The sequence below is a fragment of the Bubalus kerabau genome, chromosome 8 (genome assembly GCF_029407905.1).
Source record: "Bubalus kerabau isolate K-KA32 ecotype Philippines breed swamp buffalo chromosome 8, PCC_UOA_SB_1v2, whole genome shotgun sequence".
Taxonomy (NCBI): domain Eukaryota; kingdom Metazoa; phylum Chordata; class Mammalia; order Artiodactyla; family Bovidae; genus Bubalus; species Bubalus kerabau.
The window spans coordinates 88708835-88734085 of NC_073631.1; the positions used below are offsets into that span (position 1 = coordinate 88708835).

General features: G+C 37.3%; 1 protein-coding gene across 2 annotated transcripts; it reads left to right on the plus strand.

Annotated features, from left to right (window-relative positions):
- The first annotated feature begins 280 nt into the window (after window positions 1-280).
- Window positions 281-25251, plus strand: ING3 (inhibitor of growth family member 3). 2 transcript variants are annotated; one of them, XM_055590779.1, is made up of 12 exons: window positions 287-471; window positions 721-792; window positions 3453-3553; window positions 5433-5498; window positions 15806-15902; window positions 17800-17871; window positions 18616-18735; window positions 18987-19144; window positions 19738-19931; window positions 21695-21887; window positions 22901-22939; window positions 24481-25251. In XM_055590779.1, the coding sequence occupies exons 1-12, from the start codon at window positions 444-446 to the stop codon at window positions 24595-24597; spliced, it is 1257 nt and encodes a 418-aa protein (XP_055446754.1). In that variant the 5' UTR covers window positions 287-443; the 3' UTR covers window positions 24598-25251. The 2 variants fall into 2 exon arrangements, with proteins under 2 accessions (XP_055446755.1, XP_055446754.1); XM_055590780.1 differs by lacking the exons at window positions 15806-15902; window positions 17800-17871; window positions 18616-18735; ... (3 more) ...; window positions 22901-22939; window positions 24481-25251 and adding an exon at window positions 5625-5696 and having other exon boundaries at window positions 281-471.

A 25251-nucleotide genomic window follows, 5' to 3' on the forward strand; every position in this document is an offset into this window, starting at 1 on the left:
TCTTCCCAGTTGTGTTCCGCAGGAGCATACAACTCCCGTCATCCCGCGTGATAAAATCAACAAATAAATAGCGGCACCGCATTTCAGATTCTGCTGCTCACGGCTCGCACCGGCGCTTGGTTTTTGTAGTTTCCACGTGGAGAACTGCCAGCAAGTTCAAGCTTGTTGGGGAGGGACTAAAACTACACTTCCCACAAGGGCGCGGGGGCGGGGTCCAGTCAGTTACGTCATTGATTCAGCCAGCCAATGACCGCTCCGGGCGGCGGTGAGGCAAGCGCCGTCAGGCGCCAAAGTGCTTTTTTTTTCTTTTTTTTTTTTTTCCGCCGGAGCCGAGCGGGTGCTGCTAGCGGAGGCGCCATATTGGAAGAGACAAAACTCCGGCGACAGCGAGTGACACAAATAAACCCCTGGACCCCCTCGCTCCCCCAGCTCTAAGGGCCGCGATGTTGTACCTAGAGGACTATCTGGAAAGTGAGTGGGCGGCGCTGGCTGGCCCGTCCGGGGTACCTGCGGGCGGGTGAGGGCGGGAGTAGACCGGCTGGCGGGATGGCGGGAGGGAGGGGGAGGCGGGGGATGTTTCTTTCTCACGGTAACTGGCAGCCTCGTTGTGGGCTGCGGGCTCTCTCGACCCCCACCCCTCGACGCACGCACTCACGCAGTGACGTAAGCGCGTACTTTCGCCGTTGGCACCGCCCCTCTGACGGAATCTCCTTTTGACAGTGATTGAGCAGCTTCCAATGGACCTGAGGGATCGCTTCACTGAGATGCGCGAGATGGACCTGCAGGTGCAGAGTAAGTCGGCGCGTTTGCCCTTGTTCGCTGCGCGCGTTCAGTGACAGACTTACGTGCCATCGACGTCAGCCGCTCTGGTGTTTGGCTCTCCTCCGGCTCATTCGCTAGTACAGAAGGAGTTGTCAAAAAGAACTGGCAATGCCAAATCTTGCCTCTTCTGTCTACCACACTACTTTTCTCCTGACTTTTACAAGAGAAGGTGGCATTACAGCATGTATGCTCCTTTCTCGAATTTGGGACTGTGCAATAAAAGTTTCTGTACTTTCTTTGAGAATGTAGATACGATTTAGTGCACATCGGCATAAATGTTGCGAAGATTTTGACTTGAGACTTTATGTGTAGAACATAGATTTCAGCATTTATATTTTTGTTAAAGTTGATGCTAGGCAAAATTCAAGAGCGGACAACACATAGAAGCAGAGGTTATATGTAGTTATTTAGAGACTGTGGTGAACTTGGAATGTCCCATTTGAAAAGTTACACGATAAAGGATGCATTCTCAACTGTCAAACAGTATGATAGTTTGTCAGTCAAAATGGGAAAGGAAATAAAATTTTACAGTAAAGCTTCTTGTCTGCTGTAGAAAAATTTTTTATTTTTCTTTTGGTTATAGCTTGGTAGTCAGAATACTTTTTCCCTAAAATAACCTTGCTGTTTCACAGAGCAGTATTTAGTTTATATGGTCATGTTTTTGATTTAGAGAGGGTAGAGAATAAATAACTTTAGAGGTAACAAGGCAAAATTTTGAAATAAGAAAACAGCACTCAGTATGCTTGGAGTCCATCATGCTCTGAAAGAACCTCACACACCTTCCCCTGTTGTGAAATGAGTATAATATAGCTGATCCAGCTATCTTGTAGAGATACTATATTAAAAATTAAGAATGTGAAATGAATGATGTGATACGTAATTAAAGTGTATAACCCAGTGTACTTTGTTGGCTGCATGTCACTCCTTTGGTTCGGAGAAGTGTAAGTACGCCTTAACTGTTTAAGGGCTATTCCTGCAGAAGACATTTTTTGATCCCCTGTGTTCTGGCTGTATTTAGACTATACATAGAATTAGGATTGAGATAAATTTCTTGTGCTGACAGATTTTCTTAGAAAAGTATAGTTAGGGGAAGATCTGGGTTTTGGGGTGTGATAAGGAGGAAAGGAGTATCATGGAAAGCAATCAGAGAACAGAACGTTCCAGAGTGGGAATCTTGAGGTAGCTAAGAACCTGTCCCCCCACTTCTCTACCACCGCTGCACACACTTCCATACCCATTGATCATGACTGTTCTTTTCTCAGCCTCCTGTTGATTTTATGTGGTACATAATGCAAGGTGATACATCATGGAAGTCACCTTCTGTTCACATTATAGTGTAAAAGTCTGAATTCTGTATTTCTTCACCTTGCTCACAAAATTCATTTTAACTTTAATTGAAATGCTAAATATTTGCTAAAGTAGTATTTTCTACAGGATGGAGCATAGTCATCGGATAGATCTGAGTTCATTTTAGGGCTTAACTGACTTAATTCATTGGCCTTAACCATATTACCACTTCTGAGGGATTTTTATTGTCTTGAGGATTAAAAGAAATACACATAAATTAGAATGTTTAGTACCTGATACAAAAGTGGGCATTCAATAAAGAGTAGTTGTTATTTTGTACTTTATATCACAAATGTTAAGTTCTCTAACAATTTCGACTTGATTATATAAATCAGAGGTTTTTTTTAAACTAGCATTTTTTACAATAATTAGAATTGTCTAAATTTAATAGGTATTACGCATTAACAAAAGATACCTCTTTGTAAGGTAAGAGATGCACTATTGAGCACTGCACATCTCCCAAACAATATAGTAAAAAGTTTTCCTCAGTTTACCCAGCAACAAAATCCCTTTACTTTTTTCTCTTTTAGCATAGAAATGACTGTTCTTAGCACACATTTCAGAAAAAACTTATCTCAGATAAATAATATTGTATATGTGGTGCTTAATGGTATATAACAAAAGGTTAAAACCTTTTTATCACATTTTCTTATTGAAAGAAAAGTGAGGATTATCTAGTAGTGCTTTCAATAAGAAGTTGTGTTTGGGCACATCTGCCTGACTTAATACCATTAGTTTGTGACCCCAAGCCTGTACTAGTCAACAACTATGGGATGGAATCTATCTATATTTGGTGACTGCTTTGACTATCGGAAACAGTTTTGAAGTAACAAAAATAAATTTTCACTAGGGGAAAATTATAACTTTTACTAAGGTAATTAGTAAATTATATATATATTACACTTATAAATATATTTATAAAGTACACTTATTAGAGTATATATAGTATATTTATATTAGAGTATAATATATATTATTACATAAAGCATATTTATATTATTACAGCATAACATATTTAAATTACAGAGCAAGTAAAAGAATGTATGTGATCAGATATTTTACAAAATAAATTGTCAGTAGGGAAAGTTATAACTTTTCTTTACTAAGATACTTAAGATATATTTATTTATTTTATTGGAACGTGACATATTTAAGTTACAGACCAAGTAAAAGAGTGTATGTAGTCAGATATTTTCACATCACATCTTTCTTCACATCAAAGCATGTATATTCAGTATATGAGTTTGGTCATCTAAATATGAAATGTTTTTATTATGTCCTAGATGCAATGGATCAGCTAGAACAAAGAGTCAGTGAATTCTTCATGAATGCAAAGAAAAATAAGCCAGAGTGGCGAGAAGAACAAATGGCATCCATCAAAAAGGTGTGTTCAACACTCTGGATGATTTATCTGTAAATTCTGGAACTCTCCGAGGAAGATAGGGGATTCCCAGGAGTCGCAATGGTAAAGAATCCACCTGCCAGGAGACCTAAGAGACTCGGATTTCATCTGGGTCAGGAAGATCCCCTGCAATAGGAAATGGCAACCTGCTCCAGTATTCTAGCCTGAAAAATTTCATGGATGGAGGAGCCTGGCAGGCTACAGTCCATGGGGTCACAAAAGACTGAACACGACTTTCAGCAGTTGAAAATTGGACATGACTGAGCAACTGAGCACAGCACAGCTGAGGAAGATATTTTAATATTAAATAGTTTATATTAAATAGTTTGGGGGATATCAAAATGAGGGAAAGTTATCAATAGCTCTTTAGAATTTTAAAATGACATACAAAATTTAAAATGATTCATTACATTTTAGAGCTTCAGGTGTAGGAACTTTTAAACATTGAAGCGTTTTGGTAATTTAGATCTATTGGGTCGGCCAGAAAGCTCATTCAGCTCATAAAATGTTATGGAAAAGCTCGAATGACCTTTTTGACCAACTCAATATAGTATCTTCCAATTTGGGCAACAGACTGGGATGAAAATTAGCAACCTTGAAGCATATTTCATATATTGCTACGTACCTACGTTGGTGGAATCACAGGAGAACAGAATCCTGACAAGTTTTGTAGTACTTAGAGCTCCCTTCCAGATTAGAATGGGTAACAGCTCTCCCCTCAAGGTTTGCTTTAAAGATATGATCTAGTTAATTTGGGACATACTGGAAGAACGATCTACAAGCCCTGGATTTGATCATGACTCTGCAGTTTGACTTTGTGATGTGGAACATGTCCTTTAATATCTCTGAGTAATAAGGGCTCCCTTACCCTTAACCTTCATAGAATTGTTCAAGAATCAACTGAGAAAGAAATTTGGAAACTACTTGTGTTATTTATTTTACCACATGGAGGGAATATTACTCCTGTTAGGAACAAAAACTTGAGAGTCTTTTATAGAATTAACCCTGACTTGCAGGATACCTGGAGGCCCAAGTGTGTGTGAGTATAGACATCACACATATACATCCTAAAGTCATTCATCATCCCTTTTTCCTACTAGGTTTTTGGTGTAGCACAGCTTGGATATACCCTAAAAACTCTTGACACTACATGGAAATTCATAGAATTTAAGAAAAAATAGTTTGCTTTATACTGGGGAGAATTGATACCTAGCTTAAAATGAGAGTTATAGAACAACTGCATAATGGATGTGCAGGTCAGAAACCTTTCAGTAGTTGTTTGTAATAAGTTTTAAAAATGGAGAACGTAAATACTCTTTATAGATTAGATGAATCCTAAATAACATTTATTTTTAAAGAAAAATAATTACTCTTTGGCTCACATAATTTTTACTAGTATAGCTAGACTTGGATGGTGTTTATTTGTTATCTCTTTTCTCTTCCTTTAATCCTTGGTTGTTGTCTAAAATTTCTAATACTATCTCTTCCTCACCCTATCCCTAACTGGATTTTTATGGCTCATGTATAATGTGTGTTCCTGAGTGCTTAGTCATTTAGTCATGTCTGACTCTTTGCAACCCCATGGACTGTAGTCCACCAGGTTCCTCCATCCATGGGATTCTCCAGGCAAGAATATTGGAGTAGATAACCATTCTCTTTTCCAGGGGATCGTCCCAACACAAGGATTGAACCTGGGTCTCCCTCATTGCAGGTTGATTCTTTACCATCTGAGCCACCAGAGAAGCCCTGTAATGACTGACAGTGATAACAAGCCATGATAATGAAAATGCAGTTATAGGTCCTGGGTACACAGATTTTTAAATTATTAATTTGTTCCTGAAACATGAATGTTTTTATTCAGGATTACTATAAAGCTTTGGAAGATGCAGACGAGAAGGTTCAGTTGGCAAACCAGATATATGACTTGGTAAGTAAAAATTAATAGCCATAAGTATTTGAATTATGGATTATGTTTTAAATAGTGTTGACTTAAATGTAATAGGAAGGACAGACTAAACTGAATTACTGCTCTTTTGATCCCATTTAACTTCAGAGTTCACTGTCCACTTTTTGGTTTCTTTGTGGAAGAGAGAGAGTTCACAGTCAGTAAGTTAAAAACCTTACATTTAGCCATATCTACGTCACTGTAAGATTGTAGTTGATGTTAGGGTTTTTTTGTATTAAAATAGATGTTTAACTTTATTTTACTAATTTTTATCTTCTTAAGGTAGCGTGTTTACTTGTCTGATAAATCATCTTGAGATTGTTTCTGTGGCAGAACACACCTAGGGGATTGTCCTGACAGTTCCTGGTAGTCTGATTAAAATGAAAAAGGGACTTATTTGAATCTGTTAATAGATAGTACTCAGCTGTCTATTAAGTGATATTCAGTAGATAGCACTCCAGCAACTGGCACATGTGGCAAAACTGGGAAATACAAGATTAAATAAACTTAAAATTGTTTTTCTTTTTTTTTAACAGTAGCAGCAGCACTTCTTAATGATTGAAATCACTAAGAAGATAGATATATGCAATATTTCTCAGGCTGTTGTAATTATAGTCTTTTTTTTTTTTTTTTTAATGTACAGCATCTCCCAAAGTTTATGTTTTAGGAAATGCTCTTTTTTGGTTCTGCCTCAAAGCAAGTTAAAGCTGGAGACAAATGCTTCCTTTTGATTTGCTTTAGCATATTGATTCGTATCTTATTTTTGTCTTGTCTGGGTACAGTTTTTTTATTGAATGGGTACATGTTAATATAGGTGTCATTGGTGAGCAAGACACAGATAAAAGGTACATACCCCATACGCTATGCATTGTGAGTGCTATACTAAACTAGAACGTATATGTTGTGTAAAACCACAGAAATGGCTAATTGCTTTGATATAGTGAAAATATTTTAATGGCTATAAAAACCTAGGCTCTTTTGTTCGTACAATTACTCTAAAAACAGTTTCATAAAAGACGCTGCCTGAAGACGGGTAGAGTGGGATGGTGGCTTGATTTATGGTGGAATAAACCCAAATAAAGTTCTTAATTGTTTTGGTCTTGAATTAAGTCTATAAACATAGAGAAAGACATTATATTTGAATACAAGGCTAATTTGTTTGGTATCATTCTTCCTCACATATAGTGACTAGTTGTCAATCTTTATTTAAAAACTACCTGCTTTTTAAACCATGTAGCTCTTTGATTCTAATCTTTCATTTCTATTTTATTTTACTACTTTTACACCTTTATTAAAAGTATTTCATGCATTTAGAAAAAGTATATATAACAAACATATGCTTTTTAAATGTGTGTATGTATCCGTCTCTTGTTTACAAACCGCACTGTTCATCGACTCTGTACTTGGTGTAATGGAGTTTTATGTAGGTACAGTGGAGGAATGAAGAGGAAATGTTATAAATGCTCCTGACCTCAAGTTACCTAGTTGGGAAGATGCCCACAGTAAAATGGAGAGCCTGTTACAGAAACATGTTAACAAATAAAGATGAATACATTTGGATATTAAGGGGATCTGGTAAAGATTGAACTAAATCAAGCAGAGTTACTGTTGGCTTCTTAGAGGTATGAGATGAGTTTTGAACAGAATTTATTTAGAGCCTCAGGCGCCTGGATTCAGCATAGTATTGAGGGGAAAGCATTTTACTAAGAGGTCATGGAAAAACATAGAATGAAAATAAAAATTCAGAGTTTTATGAGGGAGATGGATTATTTAGGCTAGAGATTGAAGTAATAAAAAGTGATGTAACAAAGTGAATGCAGTGTAATGAATGTGTTAAAAACCAAGGATCCGTAATGGACTCATGCAGATGTGAATTCAGCCACTTCACTGACAGCAGGAATTTGGAAAATTGATATAAGCCTGGAACTTCAGTTTCCTTATCTGTAAAATCACAGAATTGATTTGTGCCTTCCAGTGCTCTCTGGGTCTCTTTCTCTCTTTCAACAGAGAGAGATAGAAATAGACAAATATAGGTACATCTGTATACATATATACACATATCTACATCTGTCTCTGTATCACTTACCTACATCTATCTAGACACTCACACACACCCACACCCACCCACCTCATAGTTTGGCAGATAGTAGATCCTCACTCTTTAATAAACTCACTTCATCTCATTTCTCTAACAAGTTTTCTACTTTCCTGAAGCCACTGCATCCCTTTCGGCTCTGCCAAATTAAACCTGTTTTTTTTCCCCCCATTCCCTCATGATTTATTTCTAAGACTGCCTTTTGCTTTTTCTCTACTCTTTCCTGTCTCTGTCTCGTCCTTTCCCTCCCCTTTCCTTTCTTTTACTCTCTCCCGCCCCCTTTCTCCTTATGTCTCATTAAATACTCATTCCAGGTGACCATGATATCCTTATTATATAATCCATCCTTCTTGAGATTTTATGTTAATTCATCATCCTCCCACCCTCGTGGCCTTTCTCAGTCTCCTTGGGTATTGCTCAGAGTGGTTGGTGTTTGAAAGGGTTCTGTCCTTGACTTTTATTGCTTGTTACTCTGTTCTCTTGGTTCTGTTGTAGAGGTAATTTCCTCTCATCTTCATCCCCAGCTCCAGAGGCTGATGAGACCAAATGCCACCCTGTAAAGCGTTGTTCTGTCAAATGCCAGTTTTCCCCTCGTCCCCACTCCCCACTCACCACCCAAGCTGAGAAGCATGTTTCCATTACTTTTCCAGGTGAACACTTAGCTTTAGCAATTATACGATAATTATTCTTCAAGTTCAGACTTCTCATTCATCTTATCTGAGAATTGCTAGGCCCTGGAAGTCATCGTGTTAACTCTTAGCTTCTTGTTTTACTTCTCTAACATCATTTCTCATGAATAAATAATTGTTAAAATGTTAAAAATCAATTATGCACCCTCATTAAATTCCTATTGCATTTAACATATGGAAGGTTAGAGTGCTCTGTGCTGCAGAGGTGAGTGGACAGGATATAGTGTAAGTGTCAAAATACAATAATTTTTATTTACAGATCTTTTACCAAATAAACAGTGGTACTTCTGTCTGTACAGTTCTACATAGTGGGAGAGTATAACTTTCACTCATTCAGCAAATATTCATAGATCTCCAGATATGAATGGTCACTGGTGCAAAATGGGCAGTAATGATATAGCTGGACAGTGAATAGGGCAAACTATTAAATAAAGATTATTGGAGACTTTGCTAAGTGCTATGAAGGAAATAAACATTGTGGAAAGAGGGGGAAAGAGTGAATAACCAGGGGAGGCTATGAAGAGTCTGCTTATCAGGATAAGCATAGTCCTAAGGAGGTGCCCTCTGAGGTAGTTCTTGGAAGGTGAGAAAGAGCCAGCTATGTGACAAGCTTAAGGAAGAACATTTCAAGCAGATGATGGACCAAGTGCAGTGTCTTAGGTGGAAAAGGGACTGACAGATTAAACCAGGAAAAAGGCCAGTGTGGTTGGTGTGTCATGAAAAAGAAGAAGAGAGGTATGAGAGGGACGTGCGAACCCGACACTTGCAGGGCTTGAAAGCCAGTGGAGCAGTGTTCTTACTTTCAGAGCAGTGGGAGGCCAGTGAAGGATTTTAAACTGAGGCATGGGATACACTTTAGAGAAGACTGTATGTATGGCTTTGCCTAAGCATATTATTAAGACAGTGTCAAGTAAGCAGGTATTATTTTTACAGCTTTTAAGATGGAGCATCTGAGTATAATTAATTGTGTTTGATTCTGCCTCTCAATGTTTTCTATAGCACAGTATTTAATTGTATTCTTCTTTATTAAAATAGTTTATTTACTTTTAAAACTGGTAGTAAATATTTTTATTCCTGTGACCAGCACCGTACTACCTCATTTATTAAGGGAAAACAAAAGAGACCACATAAATATCCACAAATGAAGAAATTTTGAAATTAGACGTTTATTGAAACAAACGAAGACTTTAAGTAGGCTTAGTGAAATTTGACTAACAGACCAAAAAAAAAACCTATCTTATTAAAATAATTTCCTTCTAGAATCCTGATACTCATAGTCATTAAACACTTTTTTGTGTTCCTCAGCCAGATGTCACTGTCATAAAGCCATATTAGATTACAATACCTAATAAAGGTGATTTATATATACTGTGATAAAGCTTGAGCTTTTTGTGAATGCCTGAATGGTTTTAGCAGCCTCTTACATTGCTAAATACCCTTGAACTTGCTCCTTTTTTATATCCTGGTTTATTCCTCAGATGATTATATTTCAGGCCCACATCTTACCTATAAATTTGAGAATTCCTCATCTGATACTCTAATTAAGGAAATATATTATGTGAGCTTGACCTTTTGATTTGTCTCCTATCCTTATTGTGTTTTAGGAGAATGATTAGATGTAGTTTATGTGCTAAGGCCTAAGTATTGGATTCACCCTAAAGGTAGATCAAATTTTTATCCAGTTTAAATATAATTCAGAATGTGAAGAATCATTTTCATGATAGATCATCAGAGAAGTAATTTGCCATCATTCTTTTCTTCTGCAGTTTACCCTCCTCATTCGCTGTTACTCGATCTCTTCATGAATAGAAATTTATCACTTATTGCCATGGTTTTTAACTTAGAACATTGTAGACTGAGTGCTCATTGGGAAAGGGCAACTCAACATCTAACTTTCACAATTTGTCAGTGTTGGAAGCCATAAAGTCATGGGAAAACTTTTAAGAAGCTGTATTTAGTTCAGTTTGACTCCATTAGGTAACACATTTTGAAATTTGAATATTGGAAAACTGGGAGAGACAAGAGAGAAAGGCTAAAGGATTACAGCTCTATGCAAAAATAATTAAAGGCTGAGGATTTATTTGTTTTATTCAGAGGCCAAGTGTGACTTAAATGTTTTTGTGATCTTAAATATGTTGAAAAATAACCTTGACAGAATTCCCTTTGTCTCTGAAAAGCTCAGAAGAATAGTACATTTAAAGAGGTTATGCTTTGGGGTTGTAAGATATGATTTAGGGTTGTAGAATGAGGAAACGTCTGTGGCTAGTGTTTATTGACATTAACTGGGGAACAAATCAATAATTAGGCTTTGTGGTCAGCCTTGTGTTAGAAACCTATGGTTAATGGAAAGTTTCTCAATTGGCTCAGTACCCTGTTTACTACTATAAATCAATCTTAGCCATCATTATAGGGTCAGGTGGAGGGATGGAATAACTTAGATTCTTGATTTGCCTCATACCTGTGGGGCTGTTATGGTGATCAGCTAGGATTGGTGCTTTACCTGTTCAGCATTAAACATTGTGGGGTTGACCACTATGTTTGTTTGGATTTTTCCAAACGGTGATATAGGAAAACCTGAAACGAACTTTTTGACCAACCCAATAGATAGTAATAGCTTTCAGACACGTTCAGCTCAGCTCTTGCTATGACTGTTTAATACTGTTTTAAATATTCTGGTGCTTTATAGCTAAAGTTAAATCTTGTGATCTGCTTCCTTTCCAGCTTCAAATTTGATTTAGTACAGTAATAGTGAATTGAATAAAAAGAATTCTCATTGTCTGATAATTGCTTATAATAGTAATCAATTCATAATCTTTTTTAATCTACCAGGAGGTAGGACTGATTGGAAGCTATCTTACAAAACTCCCCACCACGGTGTGGTTGAGGCTTTTCTGTCTTTGTTTATTTTAATTATGAATTTGGTTTTTTGAGTTATTAATTCTTTGGGTCCCATTGCTTTTTCTGAGCTATCTAATACTGGAAATTCCATTGTTATTTCCATATTTTCAGGTATCAGTTCAGTTCAGTTCAGTTGCTCAGTCGTGTCCGACTTTTTGTGACCCCATGAATCACAGACGCCAGGCCTCCCTGTCCATCACCAACTCTCGGAGTTCACGCAAACTCATGTCCATCGAGTCGGTGATGCCATCCAGCCATCTCATCCTCTGTCGTCCCCTTCTCCTCCTGCCCCCAATCCCTCCCAGCATCAGAGTCTTTTCCAGTGAGTCAGTTCTTCGCATGAGGTGGCCAAAGTACTGGAGTTTCAGCTTTAGCATCATTCCTTCCAAAGAACACCCAGGACCCATCTCCTTTAGAATGGACTGGTTGGATCTCCTTGCAGTCCAAAGGACTCTCAAGAGTCTTCTCCAACACCACAGTTCAAAAGCATCAATTCTTCGGTGCTGAGCTTTCTTAACAGTCCAACTCTCACATCCATACATGACCACTGGAAAAACCATAGCCTTGACTAGATAGACCTTTGTTGGCCAAGTAATGTCTCTGCTTTTCAATATGCTATCTAGGTTGGTCATAACTTCCCTTCCAGGGAGTAAGCGTCTTTTAATTTCATGGCTGCAGTCATCATCTGCAGTGATTTTGGAGCCCCAAAAAATAAAGTCTGACGCTGTTTCTACTGTTTCCCCATCTATTTCCCATGAAGTGATGGGACCAGATGCCATAATCTTCGTTTTCTGAATGTTGAGCTTTAAGCCAACTTTTTCACTCTCCTCTTTTACTTTCATCAAGAGGCTTTTTAGTTCCTCTTCACTTTTTGCCATAAGGATTGTGTCATCTGCATATCTGAGGTTATTGATATTTCTCCCGGCAATCTTGATTCCAGCTTGTGCTTCTTCCAGCCCAGCATTTCTCATGATGTACTCTGCATAGAAGTTAAATAAGCAGAGTGACAATATATAGCCTTGACGTACTCCTTTTCCTATTTGGAACCAGTCTGTTGTTCCATGTCCAATATAATAAACCTTATTAGTACTGTCTTTAATATAATTAAGTGGCTCTTAAATGCAAAGATGGAATGGGTTAGGGAGGTATGTGTTAGGAAGGTAGTCTTCATTTCACCCCAACCCCTCCCTCCCAACTGAAATTCTAACACTTGTCTTCTGTACTGTCTACACCTATGCAGGCATCACCTCTATACCGTCTACACCTGTGACAAAAATGCCTTTTTGTTTTTGTGTCTCTATACATTCTTTAGTTCTTTATTACTCCTTCCTTCCATCTATTTGAAGACAGTCCATTATTCACTAACTTATTCATAGCTCCTTTATGCTTACAAGACCCCAATATTATGTTTTTTTCTTTATGTGTGACTTCTGACCCTTTGTTTTCTTTTTGTTACATCTAGGAGACTTTATTTGTTTATACCGTTATGTTAAAAATCTTATATAAATCTTGATTTGTTAGTTCAGTGTTAATTCCTGTGAAGGCAGGGATTCTCTCATTCTTCAGGTATTGTCCATTTACCCAGCGCCATGCAACTAAAAAGCCTCTTGATGAAAGTGAAAGAGGAGAGTGAAAAAGTTGGCTTAAAGCTCAACATTCAGAAAACGAAGATCATGGCATCTGGTCCCATCACTTCATGGGAAATAGATGGGGAAACAGTGTCAGACTTTATTTTTTGGAGCTCCAAAATCACTGCAGATGGTGACTGCAGCCATGAAATTAAAAGACGCTTACTCTTTGGAAGGAAATTTATGACCAGCCTAGATGGCATATTGAAAAGACATTACTTTGCCAACAAAAGCCCGTCTAGTCAAGGCTATGGTTTTTCCTGTGGTCATGTATGGATGTGAGAGTTGGACTGTGAAGAAAGCTGAGCGCCAAAGAATTGATGCTTTTGAACTGTGGTGTTGGAGAAGACTCTTGAGAGTCCTTTGGACTGCAAGGAGATCCAACCAGTCCATTCTAAAGGAGATGGGTCCTGGGTGTTCTTTGGAAGGAATGATGCTAAAGCTGAAACTCCAGTACTTTGGCCACCTCATGCGAAGAATTGACTCATTGGAAAAGACTGATGCTGGGAGGGATTGAGGGCAGGAGGAGAAGGGGACGACAGAGGATGAAATGGCTGGATGGCATCACCGACTCAATGGACGTGAGTTTTAGTGAACTCTGGGAGTTGGTGATGGACAGGGAGGCCTGGCATGCCGCAGTTCATGGGGTCGCAAAGAGTCGGGCATGACTGAGTGACTGAACTGAACAGAACTGATGCACACAATAGGAACTCTGTATTTATTAGTAATATAGTTGTAGGTAAGAAAGGTGGTGGAGTATTTTCATTGCATTAAGTAGACTTGGAATTTAAGCATGAGTATTTTTTCTGATTTCCCTTGAAATTAAATTTTGACAATGTAAGAGATATTCTTGAATAAGAAGTCTGTGTTCACACTTTATTATTGAAAGGCGGTTCCATTAAAGGATGCTCAGTTACCTGCAGGTTCTTTGGATAGGAGCATGTGTCTACCATATAAATATGACCCTGCTGCTGCTGCTAAGTCGTTTCAGTCGTGTCCGACTCTGTGTGACCCCATGGACAGCAGCCCACCAGGCTCCCCCATCCCTGGGATTCTCCAGGCAAGAACACTGGAGTGGGTTGCCATTTCCTTCTCCAATGCATGAAAGTGAAAAGTGAAAGTGAAGTCGCTCAGTCGTGTCTGACTCTAAGCGACCCCATGGACTGCAGCCTACCAGGGTCTTCCATCCATGGGATTTCCAGGCAAGAGTACTGGAGTGGGGTGCCATTGCCTTCTCCGATCCTATAGGATTTTAAATATTGTAGAGCTTTTACAGAGCTCTGAAAAATAACACGTGTGTGAAGGTGGAAGGAAAATTGGACTTTGAATTAATTGAAAAGTCACAAACCAACATCCCAATGATTGCTGTTAATATACAAAATATAAATAATAATACAATATTTTTATGTTTTTTCAATTTGAATTATATTACTTTCAGTTAAGAAATTGGCTCCTGCATGTGGAAATTCAGAAGGCAATGTTAGGTATAAACAGTGAAGCACAATTTGTTACAAACAGATCAGAGTTAAGTCTTGTTTCTGTAATGCATTAGCTATCGAATTTGCAGGTGTTGCTTAACCTTTCTGAGCCTAGTTTCTTCACTTATGAAATGGAGACAGTACTAGCCTACCTCAAAAGGTTTGAGCAAGAACTAGAAAACATATTCCTTTTAATGCACCAAACACACTTCCTGGCCTCTAACACCCACAGATTGTCTTTTGGTACTCTTCTTCCCTACCCCCTCACTTACATACACATTATTTCATTGACAGTCTTACTTAATTTTTTGCCTTCTGATGTATTGGAGACATTTTGATATTTGTAAGAAAGTTACTCTTAATTATGACAGTGATTAAGAGGGACATTAGAATTTGAAAAAAGGTATTGCTAATAATATGACATGAATATTTTTCAAGACTTTGTTTTTTGTTTTTTTTTTTTGGTTTGACTTCAAAGCAGTAAATTTGAAAAAGTATCGAGATATTTAATATTGCTGCTGCTGCTAAGTCGCTTCAGTCGTGTCTGACTCTGTGCTACCCCATGGACTGCAGCCTACCAGGCTTCTCCGTCCCTGGGATTCTCCAGGCAAGAACACTGGAGTGGGTTGCCATTTCCTTCTCCAATGCATGAAAGTGGAAAGTGAAAGTGAAGTCGCTCAGTCGTGTCCGACTCTTAGCGACCCCATGGACTGCAGCCTACTAGGCTCCTCCATCCATGGGATTTTTCAGGCAACAGTACTGGAGTGGGGTGCCATTGCCTTCTCCATATTTAATATTAAGCTTAAAAAAATAAATGAAGACTTGTTGTTAGTTTGAGGTATTATAAAATTTTCAGAAGTCAGTCCAAAAGATCTCTAGGTGAATGAGAATATACAATTTTGCCACCTTAACCAAGTGCGACAGTATTTCAATAAAACCATTTTGACCAAGCTTTTTGTGGAATGGAACTTTCTGGCTAAAAGCCCTTTTTGTTTCAACTCTTTACATAAATGTTTACAAGTATAATGGTATGCTTTCCTGCCTTAGAGAAATGTATGTGTAAAGTATAGAAGGCTCTTTGTTTGTAGACTGAGGATCTTTCATTCCTTACTGTAAGTAACAGTTACTATGGTCTGGCAGTGTGGATGGTCTTGTTATGAGGAGGAGGAGATTAGGCTGAAAGTAATCCCAAGGCATATATGAAAAGTTTCCTATGCCACCTACCCTTCATCTTTGCTTATGTTTCATAGCCTACTTCCTCCAAACATTTTCTGACAAATTGCAATTCTGGTTTCTTAAAATGTATTCAAGGAGACTTGGGAGGTATTTAGCCTAGCAACCTCATTTTATAGAATAAAAACCTATAGTGTAGGTTAATTGACTTGCTCAAGGATCCAGAGCAGATGCACTAAAAGGAGTAAAGATTTAGGTTTCCTCATTAAACTGACACTTTAATAGTGTCCCAAATTGTGGTGGTTATCTTTGATCTTCTTTGAAACAGGTAGATCGACACTTGAGAAAGCTGGATCAGGAACTGGCTAAATTTAAAATGGAGCTGGAAGCTGATAATGCTGGGATTACAGAGATACTAGAGAGACGTAAGTAAAATTTACAATTTTCCATCACCATTGGACAGTACATGTGCACATCACCGAGGAGACACTGGTTCTGCAGAGACTTCTCAGATCCTGCTTCTAGGTGGATGGTGGCACCTGGGTGGGATCACTTGGTCCCCAGCAGTTGGACTGTTTGGGTTGTGGATACTTGGAGAAATTATATATCATCCACTCACTCTGTATGACGATAACATATTAAGTCATTTTCTTTTTTTAATAATGTACATATGCCAGTAAGATGAATGGTAGGAACAAAGATTTAAAGAAATGCAAGCATCTTAGAAACAAGTCAATCATCTGGCATTACATGGTTTGTTTAGGCACTTATGTGTTGAGGAAAGTGGTTATTTTTTGTTAAGAACTTCCTTAAAGCTTTCCCTCAATTGTGCTACTAAGAAAGATTTTAATGAGTTCTTCAGCATCTCTTTTTCTCAAAGAAGTCTTTCCTAAACTTCTCTTCTCAGTAAGAAGCCATTTTCATGTTTCTCTGCAATGCATGTGCACATCACCGAGGAGACACTGGTTCCGCAGAGACTTCTCAGATCCTGCTCCTTGGTGGACAGAGGCACCTGGTGGGATCATTTGGTCCCCAGCAATTGGACTGTTTGGACTTGATCTCCTGCTATAATTTACTCTTATCCTTCCTAGGGTTTAACTCAGGAGATTTCCCCTAAATGGAGACATGAGCTTTGTTTCTTGAACGAATTTAGCTCTTCAACCTAAATAGACAGTGTCCATAAAAGCGAAAAGCCCTGAGAAGGCACTCACTAAATGTTAGTTGAATCAAGTCAGTATTATGGCCGATTTCTAATATAATTTAACTAAAGGTTCAGGCATCTTTTTTCTTGGTGCATATCAGTAGCAAGAACATATACCTGTTTCTACACAAGGATGAAAGGTTTCTTTAGAGTGTTAGGTTACATATATCTCTATTCATATATTCTCTACAGGTCAGCTAGGGCAGCAACCACACATGAATCCTTCTTGGAACAGTAGTTGCATTTTTGTGTTCAAAAATAGGTCCATCACTTTAGATGATTATCTAATTTATTTGTGATACTTCATTCCAAGGGAATCCTATCTGAGGATGATAAGTATCTTGGGACAAAAGAAAATGTTTTGTTTTCTTGAAATGCTGATAATAGCTGTGAGTAGCAGTAAATCCATGCCTATTGAATACCTCAGGGAGATTAATGAAGCATCCTCTGTAAGGACACAAGCATATGAAAGTCATCAGATCAAGTTATGAAAACTACTCCACCCTGTGCCCTGCCATAATTTCATCTCAAGGGACCAAAATAAACTGAGGACATTCTTTAAAAGTATTTTAAAACTTGGAGGTAGAGATTCTATGCATCACTTTTCACAAGCAAAATCCCTAACTTCCTTTAGAAGTCCTTACATTCATATATCATTTTAATGATCAAATAATTTTCTTTCCTATAGTAATGTCCCATCACCTGATACTTTAGGATCTCCCATTAAAAGGTCTTCAACTCAGTTAATGCTAGGTTGAGTTTTTCAGGTCTCATCAGTAATGAAATTATAACATCCATTCATCCACTTATGTGGTACCAAATGTGGTGAATTCCTTAGTCAGACATTAGCATGCCTTGACCCATTTTGAACTTAAAGGTGAATATTAAAAAATGGATTACTTACTGTTTAGAAAGAGGATAAGATTGGCGCAGGGTAAAATAGGCAGTGATGACCCTCTAATGTGTTTGATTTAAATGGTACAGGCATAGACATCAGAGCTTGCTGGTCCTCTGCTGGTTAAGGGTCCACAGTCCTGTAGCTGATTGATGTGAAAGTTCTCTGGTGACATCTCATGGCAGTGTATCTCCGTGCTTATCTCGCTTTTTTTGTTTTTTTTTAGGATCTCTGGAATTAGACACTCCTTCACAGCCAGTGAACAATCACCATGCTCACTCACATACTCCAGTGGAGAGTAAGTTTGATTTAGGAGAGCTTAAAAACAATTAAAAATTCATTGTATCATCTATATATTCTCTTTCATTAGCTCTGCACAACCGATTGAGAAACAGATATCCTCCCGTTTCTTTTATCTTGTGAGATACAGTTTTTCATTGCAACTACTGGCAGATTTATCTTCTTCATTTGGGAAGAGCATATTTGATTTGGGAACAGGTAGTCTGTTTTCCCTGGCATTCTCAAAGGAAGACTGTGTGGTACTAACAGCAGTGTATACTCTCTAGATACAAATAACCTGATTCTCTCTAGGGAGTGTTCTTTTTCATCCTTTCTCAAGTGCTTAGCCTACTGTTGGCATATAATAAAGTCTCAAATGGTTGAGTTAGTGAGTAAATGAGTGGTTTAGTCAGATGCTAGCTGACTAGATTGACTGTATTGATGCCTTTTTTTGACAAATCAATTTGATATGAAAAGTTGATTGAAAAATATTTTAAATTGTAGGTAATGTTTTGAAAAAAACTTCTCTCATGTTATATATGAAACCAGTATGTATCATGGCTTACTTCACTGCTTTGCTACTGAAGTTTTTTAAATGTCTGAGCAGTCAGCTATTAATAAGACATGTGGCACAAAGAGTTCTGTTTCTCTTGTCTTCTCAGAAAACATAATGTTGTTTTGGTTTATAATCGGATGAATGTATTATGCCTTGCCCATAGTTCTCTAAAATTTAAAAACACATGAATTCTTTATTTATATTCAGAAAGGAAATATAACCCAACCTCTCACCATACGACAACAGATCATTTACCTGAAAAGAAGTTTAAATCTGAAGCTCTTTTATCTACCCTAACATCAGATGCCTCTAAGGAAAATACGCTAGGTAAGTTTATTATCTTAAGTGTGATTGTTTTCTTTTTTGGTTTTTATTAAAATAAAGGGGAATGACAGCATTTAAGGTTAATTATACAGATTCTTTACCTGGTTAGAGTCTACCGTAAGAAGAAAGAAGAAAAAATGTGACATGAAATTTTTAATTTAATCATTGTATCAGTGCTGAGAAATAATATACTTTAAGCTCACTAACATTTTGTTCTGTCTAACCATTTTCATTCCTTCTTTAATTCTACACAGGTTGTCGAAATAATAATTCCACGGCCGCTTCCAACAATGCTTACAATGTGAATTCCTCCCAACCTCTGGCATCCTATAATATTGGCTCCTTATCTTCAGGAACTGGTGCGGGGGCAATTACCATGGCAGCAGCTCAAGCAGTTCAAGCTACAGCTCAGGTAAAAAAGAAAAGGTTTGGAAACGGAATGTTAAGTTTTGTCTGAATCCTTGGCAGACTCTAGCAGAAATAACTTGATGTGAACAAAAAGAGTTTTCTTGCATTGTATAGTTTCATTTTTAATCCTAGTTTTATGATAGCTGATATTTAAAGAAATAAATATGCATAAATTTGATAGTGAAAAGTGAAAAATAGATTTATACAATCTTGTGCAGATCACTTCTCACAGTAATTGCTCCGGACACTCATTTTCCTGACTATAAGTCACAGCTCCTGCTGGGACAATACTTTATTCTTTATTCCCGTTCCAGGGCTTTCTCTCTAGCCTCGGAACTTAGGTTGCCTTGAGTTAGTTCATTTCTGTGCTGGCTATCATCTATATTCCAAATTAAGTTACCCATCCTGTAGTTACCTCGTAACTGGGTAAAAACTGATCCTAAATCTTTATGTAAAATAACTTAAATTACAATGATGAACATAATGGTTTAAAACAAAATAATATTAGGTAAGCCAAAATAATGCTGTAAATAGTAAGACAAAAGAAAATGTGCATATTTATATGTATTAATAATATCAATGACTGCCTTTTTTAAGATGAAAGAGGGACGAAGGACATCAAGTTTAAAGGCCAGTTATGAAGCATTTAAGAATAATGACTTTCAGCTGGGAAAAGAGTTTTCCATGCCCCGGGAAGCAGCTGGCTATTCATCATCGTCAGCGCTCATGACTACATTAACACAGAACGCCAGCTCATCAACAGCCGACTCAAGGAGTGGGAGAAAGAGCAAGTAAGTTTTATTGTTATAGTAGCTCATACCTTTACTGAGTGTGCAGACTACCTAGCACCCAGCTGGGCTTCCGTGTAGTAAACAGAGGCAGGTTCCCAAATGGCTCAGTGGTAAAGAATCCACCTGCCAAACAGGAGACTCGGGTTCAATCCCTGGGTCTGGAGGAAGATCCCCTGGAGTCGTAAATGGCAGCCCACTGCAGTATTCTTGCCTGGGAAATCCCATGGACAGAGGAGCTTGGCAGAATATAGCCGCTGGAGTCACAAAGAGTAAGACACGACTCGGCACACAGACACACACACACATGCATATATGTATATATAATGAGTCAGGATGAACTCTGGGGAGGTGGGAAGACATGACATTTACTTCACAATGACTTACCTTGAAAGAGGTAAAGTCCTTAAAAAATTCTAAGAAACCTTAATTTTTCTAAAGTCTTGAATTGGGGTAATTAATAGATGACCTCTCATTGCTTTCTTTTGTTCATTAAGATAAACCATTAATGAAACCTTTCCTAACTTATAACCCCTTGTTCTGCCATGTGTTTTCTGGTCTTCATTTTAATTAAGAACAAATTGTCTTAGTCCTTGGTATTATGTCTCCTAAATTGAAGTTATGAAAGTATCCCTAGATTTTGTAGATACAATTCTTAGGATGATTGTATGAATGCATACATGTGAAAGGGGCTTCGCAGGTGGCGCTAGTGGTGAAGAACCTGCCTGCCGGTGCAAGAGACATGAGACACGTGGGTTCAGTCCCTGGTTCCAGAAGATCCCCTGGAGGAGGGCATGGCAGTCCACTTCAGTATTCTTGCCTGGAGAATCCCGTGGACAGAGGAGCCTGATGGCTACAGTCCATAGGGTCATAAAGAATGAGACATGACTGAAGCGACTTAGCACACATATGAAAACTTAATAGCATTTGGCACCATCTTTCCAAAGTACCTGCATGTGTTAGGTGTTCATACATAATGAGAGTTCAGTTGCTAGTCCTAAAGAATTATATCATAATTGTATCAATTTATTTTTAAATATATTTTCTGTCAGTAAATGTTATATTTTCTGTGTTCCTGTGCTTCCTGTGGATGAATCTCTAAAAGAATGATCAATGTAGAATTACCACAAAAGTGCTAAATATCTAAACCCTAAATATCTAAAAATTCATTTAGTGACCCAAGTTTATTATAACTGCTGATGATAAAGTTTCGTATTTTTAAAATTTATTAGCATGTGTATAATGGTAAATTTCTTGTGTATTTTAACACACTCTGCTTCATGTTCTACATAGGTGAGTATTCCCATATCAGATGATGGTTATCATTTTCATCAAATGCTTACGTGTATTTGTATTTTTGATTCTAATCAAGAGTATTCAGTTTGCTTAAAAATACAAAGAATGTCTGTACGGAAGCCATAACTAATACTAATTCTTAAAAGGATGGCCTACTCTTTAAATCAATGGTAAGAAGTAACAGATTAAAAGTTTATTCTAAAAACTTTGAAATATTTTAAAAGAATTTCCTTTGAATATCTTTGTTTTCCAGAAAACAAGAAAATCTGAAACAAAAATAAGCTATTATGAAAAATGTTGCTCTTTTTGCTCTAAACAGTTGTGCTTTTACATCCATTTATCAGATGGCTTGAGGGTTAAAGAGTATTTTGTATATTTACTGTTATTTCATTTCATGCCATTAATTAGAAGTTACTCTCAATTAAGTTCTTCTGGATGCTGAGCAAATAAAACTGATACTGCTTTTTCAGAAACAACAACAAGTCTTCAAGCCAACAGTCATCATCTTCTTCCTCCTCTTCTTCCTTATCATCATGTTCTTCATCATCAACTGTTGTACAGGAAATTTCCCAACAAACAACAGTAGTACCAGAATCTGATTCCAACAGTCAGGTTGATTGGACTTATGACCCCAATGAACCACGATACTGCATTTGTAATCAGGTAAGAGTCTGACATGTCTATAGGAGCATAATCTGAATAAAATAGGAAAAGAGCTGTTTCATTTTTTTAGTGTTCTTTTTACTCTAGTAAAATACCTTTGGTTTTTTATTATATCCTCTTCCTGCTTCTGATAAAAAGACATGTTCATGATGACTGCAAAACCTTCTCAAGAAGACCATTGTAAACTGTCTTCTGGGATGCTTGGTGGAAATGATTAATGAGATTTCTATGAATACTGTGTCACACTCTCTCTGATCCCTCTCATTTTGTGCTCTTCGGAGTGCTAAGATTTTCTGTCAGAGTATAGAGCCACTTAATATATTGCACAGTGGAATTCTTTTCCGCTGCATATCTAGAAATAGATAAATACCAAAAAAGGAAAGCCAGGGAAATCCTTATGTCTTTAATTATAGGCAGGTTGTTCTACTTTATGAGGAAATAAATAAGGCTGAATATTAAACAAAATCTTTAAAATACATTTAACTACTATGTTAGAGACCCATCTTCTTGTCCTTGTGAGTTGGTATCCACATACTCTCCAGCTAGTGATGAAAAGCAAAAAGAAAAATGAGAAATGACATGTAATAAACAGATAATTTAGAAGTTTCGATAAAATAGACTACTGACTGCAAAAATATATATGACCTAACATGACCCAAGAAAAAGTAAAAAAAAAACTTTATGTAGATAACCAAGAAAGAAACTTAAAATCTTTATTAAAGGAACCACTCAAAAAATTGACTCTTTTGTCAAGGTAGTTTATAGAACAAGTTTTTATAGACTTTCAAAGAGCATGTAATTTCTCTATTATCCTGCTGTACACCCCTGCCCCCAAAAATCCTTCAGAAAAAAAAAACCCATAAACTGTATAAAGCTACATGCCCTGTTTCTTAACTCAGTTGTATATTCTGTGTATATCCCTCTATTTTCTTTACAGTATCATAAACAGTTATTTGAATTTAGGTGCTTGTTAATATAGTCATAATAAAAATATTTAATTTTCTTTTTACTAGGTATCCTATGGTGAGATGGTGGGCTGTGATAACCAAGATGTAAGTATTAAAGTTTTCTACTTAGGAATGAAAAAACAGGTCTCACCTTATTGTTACTGGAATGTATATTTTTTGTTTAGTGTGTCTCTCAGTCTAAGGAAACAGGTTTGCAGTTATGTTAATTATATTAAGGCTGGACTATTCCTCCCCCAAATAAGATAGTGTCCCTTAATGTGTTCCCTATTCTAACTTTTTTAAAGCTAATTTTATGGTTTTATGTGCAGATTACATTTCTCAAAAGGCAGCAGGTTGTATGAAAATTAGAAACACCCTTTTCCCCTTTTGCCAAAGAGTTCTGTGTTTGCTAGGATTTGGTTCTCTTACCACAATGAAGAATTGGAACTGTAGAGCAATACTTTCTTTTGGGAAAAATGGTGCAAAGGTGAGGCTTCTAATGTGGGTTATTGTCCTCCCATTAGAGTGTATTTCCTGCTGTGCTCTGCAGGTGTCAGCCAATAAGAGCCATTTCTGATATTAAAAAATAAGGTTTGAAAGAAAATAATTCCTGTTTACTTTCCTTGAAGCTTATTTTGGGTTAGAGATATGTTTTTCTTGAATGCTGAGAATATTTTTGTCTAGTAATTTCCACTCCCTTCTTACTGTCACACTGCTTAGCTCCCTTTTGTCCATCTTTTCCTCCAGGGAAGTGACAGAAGCCTGAATTCTAAAGAAGGGTTAATCAATAATGTCAGGATCCTAAGGTTGATAATAAGAGTTTAAAATTTTTAAAACAATTTGAAGATTGATCAGAGTTGACACACAGAAGTGTGTACTTCCCTGGCCTGCCAGGCTCCCCATAACACGGTTCACATAGAAAAGGCTCTCCTTCCACCTACCTCTGCAGACCCACCTGTGGGCTGTTCATGATGACTGCAAAACCGTCCCAAGAAGACATTGTAAACTGTCTTCTGGGATGCTTGGTGGAAAAGATGAATGATATTTCTATGAATACCGCACCACACTCTCTCTGATCCCTCTCATTTTGTGCTCTTTGGAGTGCTAAGATTTTCTGTCAGAGTATAGAACCGCTTAATATATTACACAGTAGAATTCTTTTCTTCTGTATATCTAGAAATAGATAAATGCCAAAAAAGGAAAGCCAGGGAGATCCTTATATCTTTAATTACAAATAGGTTGTTCTACTTTATGAAGAAATAAATAAGGCTGAATATTAAACAAAACTTTAAAGTACATTTACCTGCTATGGGAGAGACCCTAAATCTTACTTCTTGTCCTTGTGAGTTGGTATCCACATACTCTCCAGCTTAACAAAAATTAATGATTTGTGTTCATTATTTTAAGATTATGGGAGTAGATTACACGAAGTTCAGAGTTAACAAAGATGCATATAACTTTTTGTGTCTCCATTTCCTCATCTCTGAACCCTACCAGTTGGACTAAATGATCTTTAGAGCCATCTCCTAGATGTCTAAGTTCTGTCTCCATCAATCTAATTATGAATATTTAATCTGCTGGGCGAGCATGTTTTAACATACTTCCTAATCTTTTACTAAAAACTACTTGGCGTTTTTGCATTCTAGTGCCCCATAGAATGGTTCCATTATGGATGTGTTGGATTGACAGAAGCCCCCAAAGGAAAATGGTACTGTCCACAGTGCACCGCTGCCATGAAGAGGAGAGGCAGTCGGCACAAATAAGGGAGGCCATTTCGTTTGTGGAAGAAAAAAGCTTCAACATTTTATATAGGACTTTAAAAAAAGAAGAAGCAGTGCATTTGCAGACAACCACTTAAAGGATTTACATAGACAATCCTATAAGATCTTGAACTTAAATTTTATGGGTTGTATTTTAATAATGTAAGTAAATTATTTATGCACTCCTGGTGTGCTCCAAATATTATTCCAGTTAGCCTTGGATTATTTCAGTGGCCAACATATGCAGACATTTGTACTCCTCAACCATTTTCTCCAAGTAATGGGCATTCTATAATGTAGACTTCAAAGAATTCCAACGATGAAGATTTTAAGAAAAGTATTTTATATTCAACAGGTATGTTCTGCTGCATGTACTGTACTCCAGAGCTGTTATGTAACACTGTATATAAATGGTTGCAAAAAAAAAGTGCTTCTAAAAAGATAATGGTTTTTTAAATGCCTTTATAATAAGCTTTGTTTCTTTGTGAAACTAAATTCAGCGGGCTGAAGGAAATGGTTCATGTTATAAAGTGGGCTGATGTCCTCTAGAGTACCTGGGTACATAAACAGAAACTCCTGTAGGTAAAAACGAATCTGGGCCATTAGTCTTTATATGTTTCTGCATCCAGACAGAGTACAGTTCATGAGGGTGGGGTG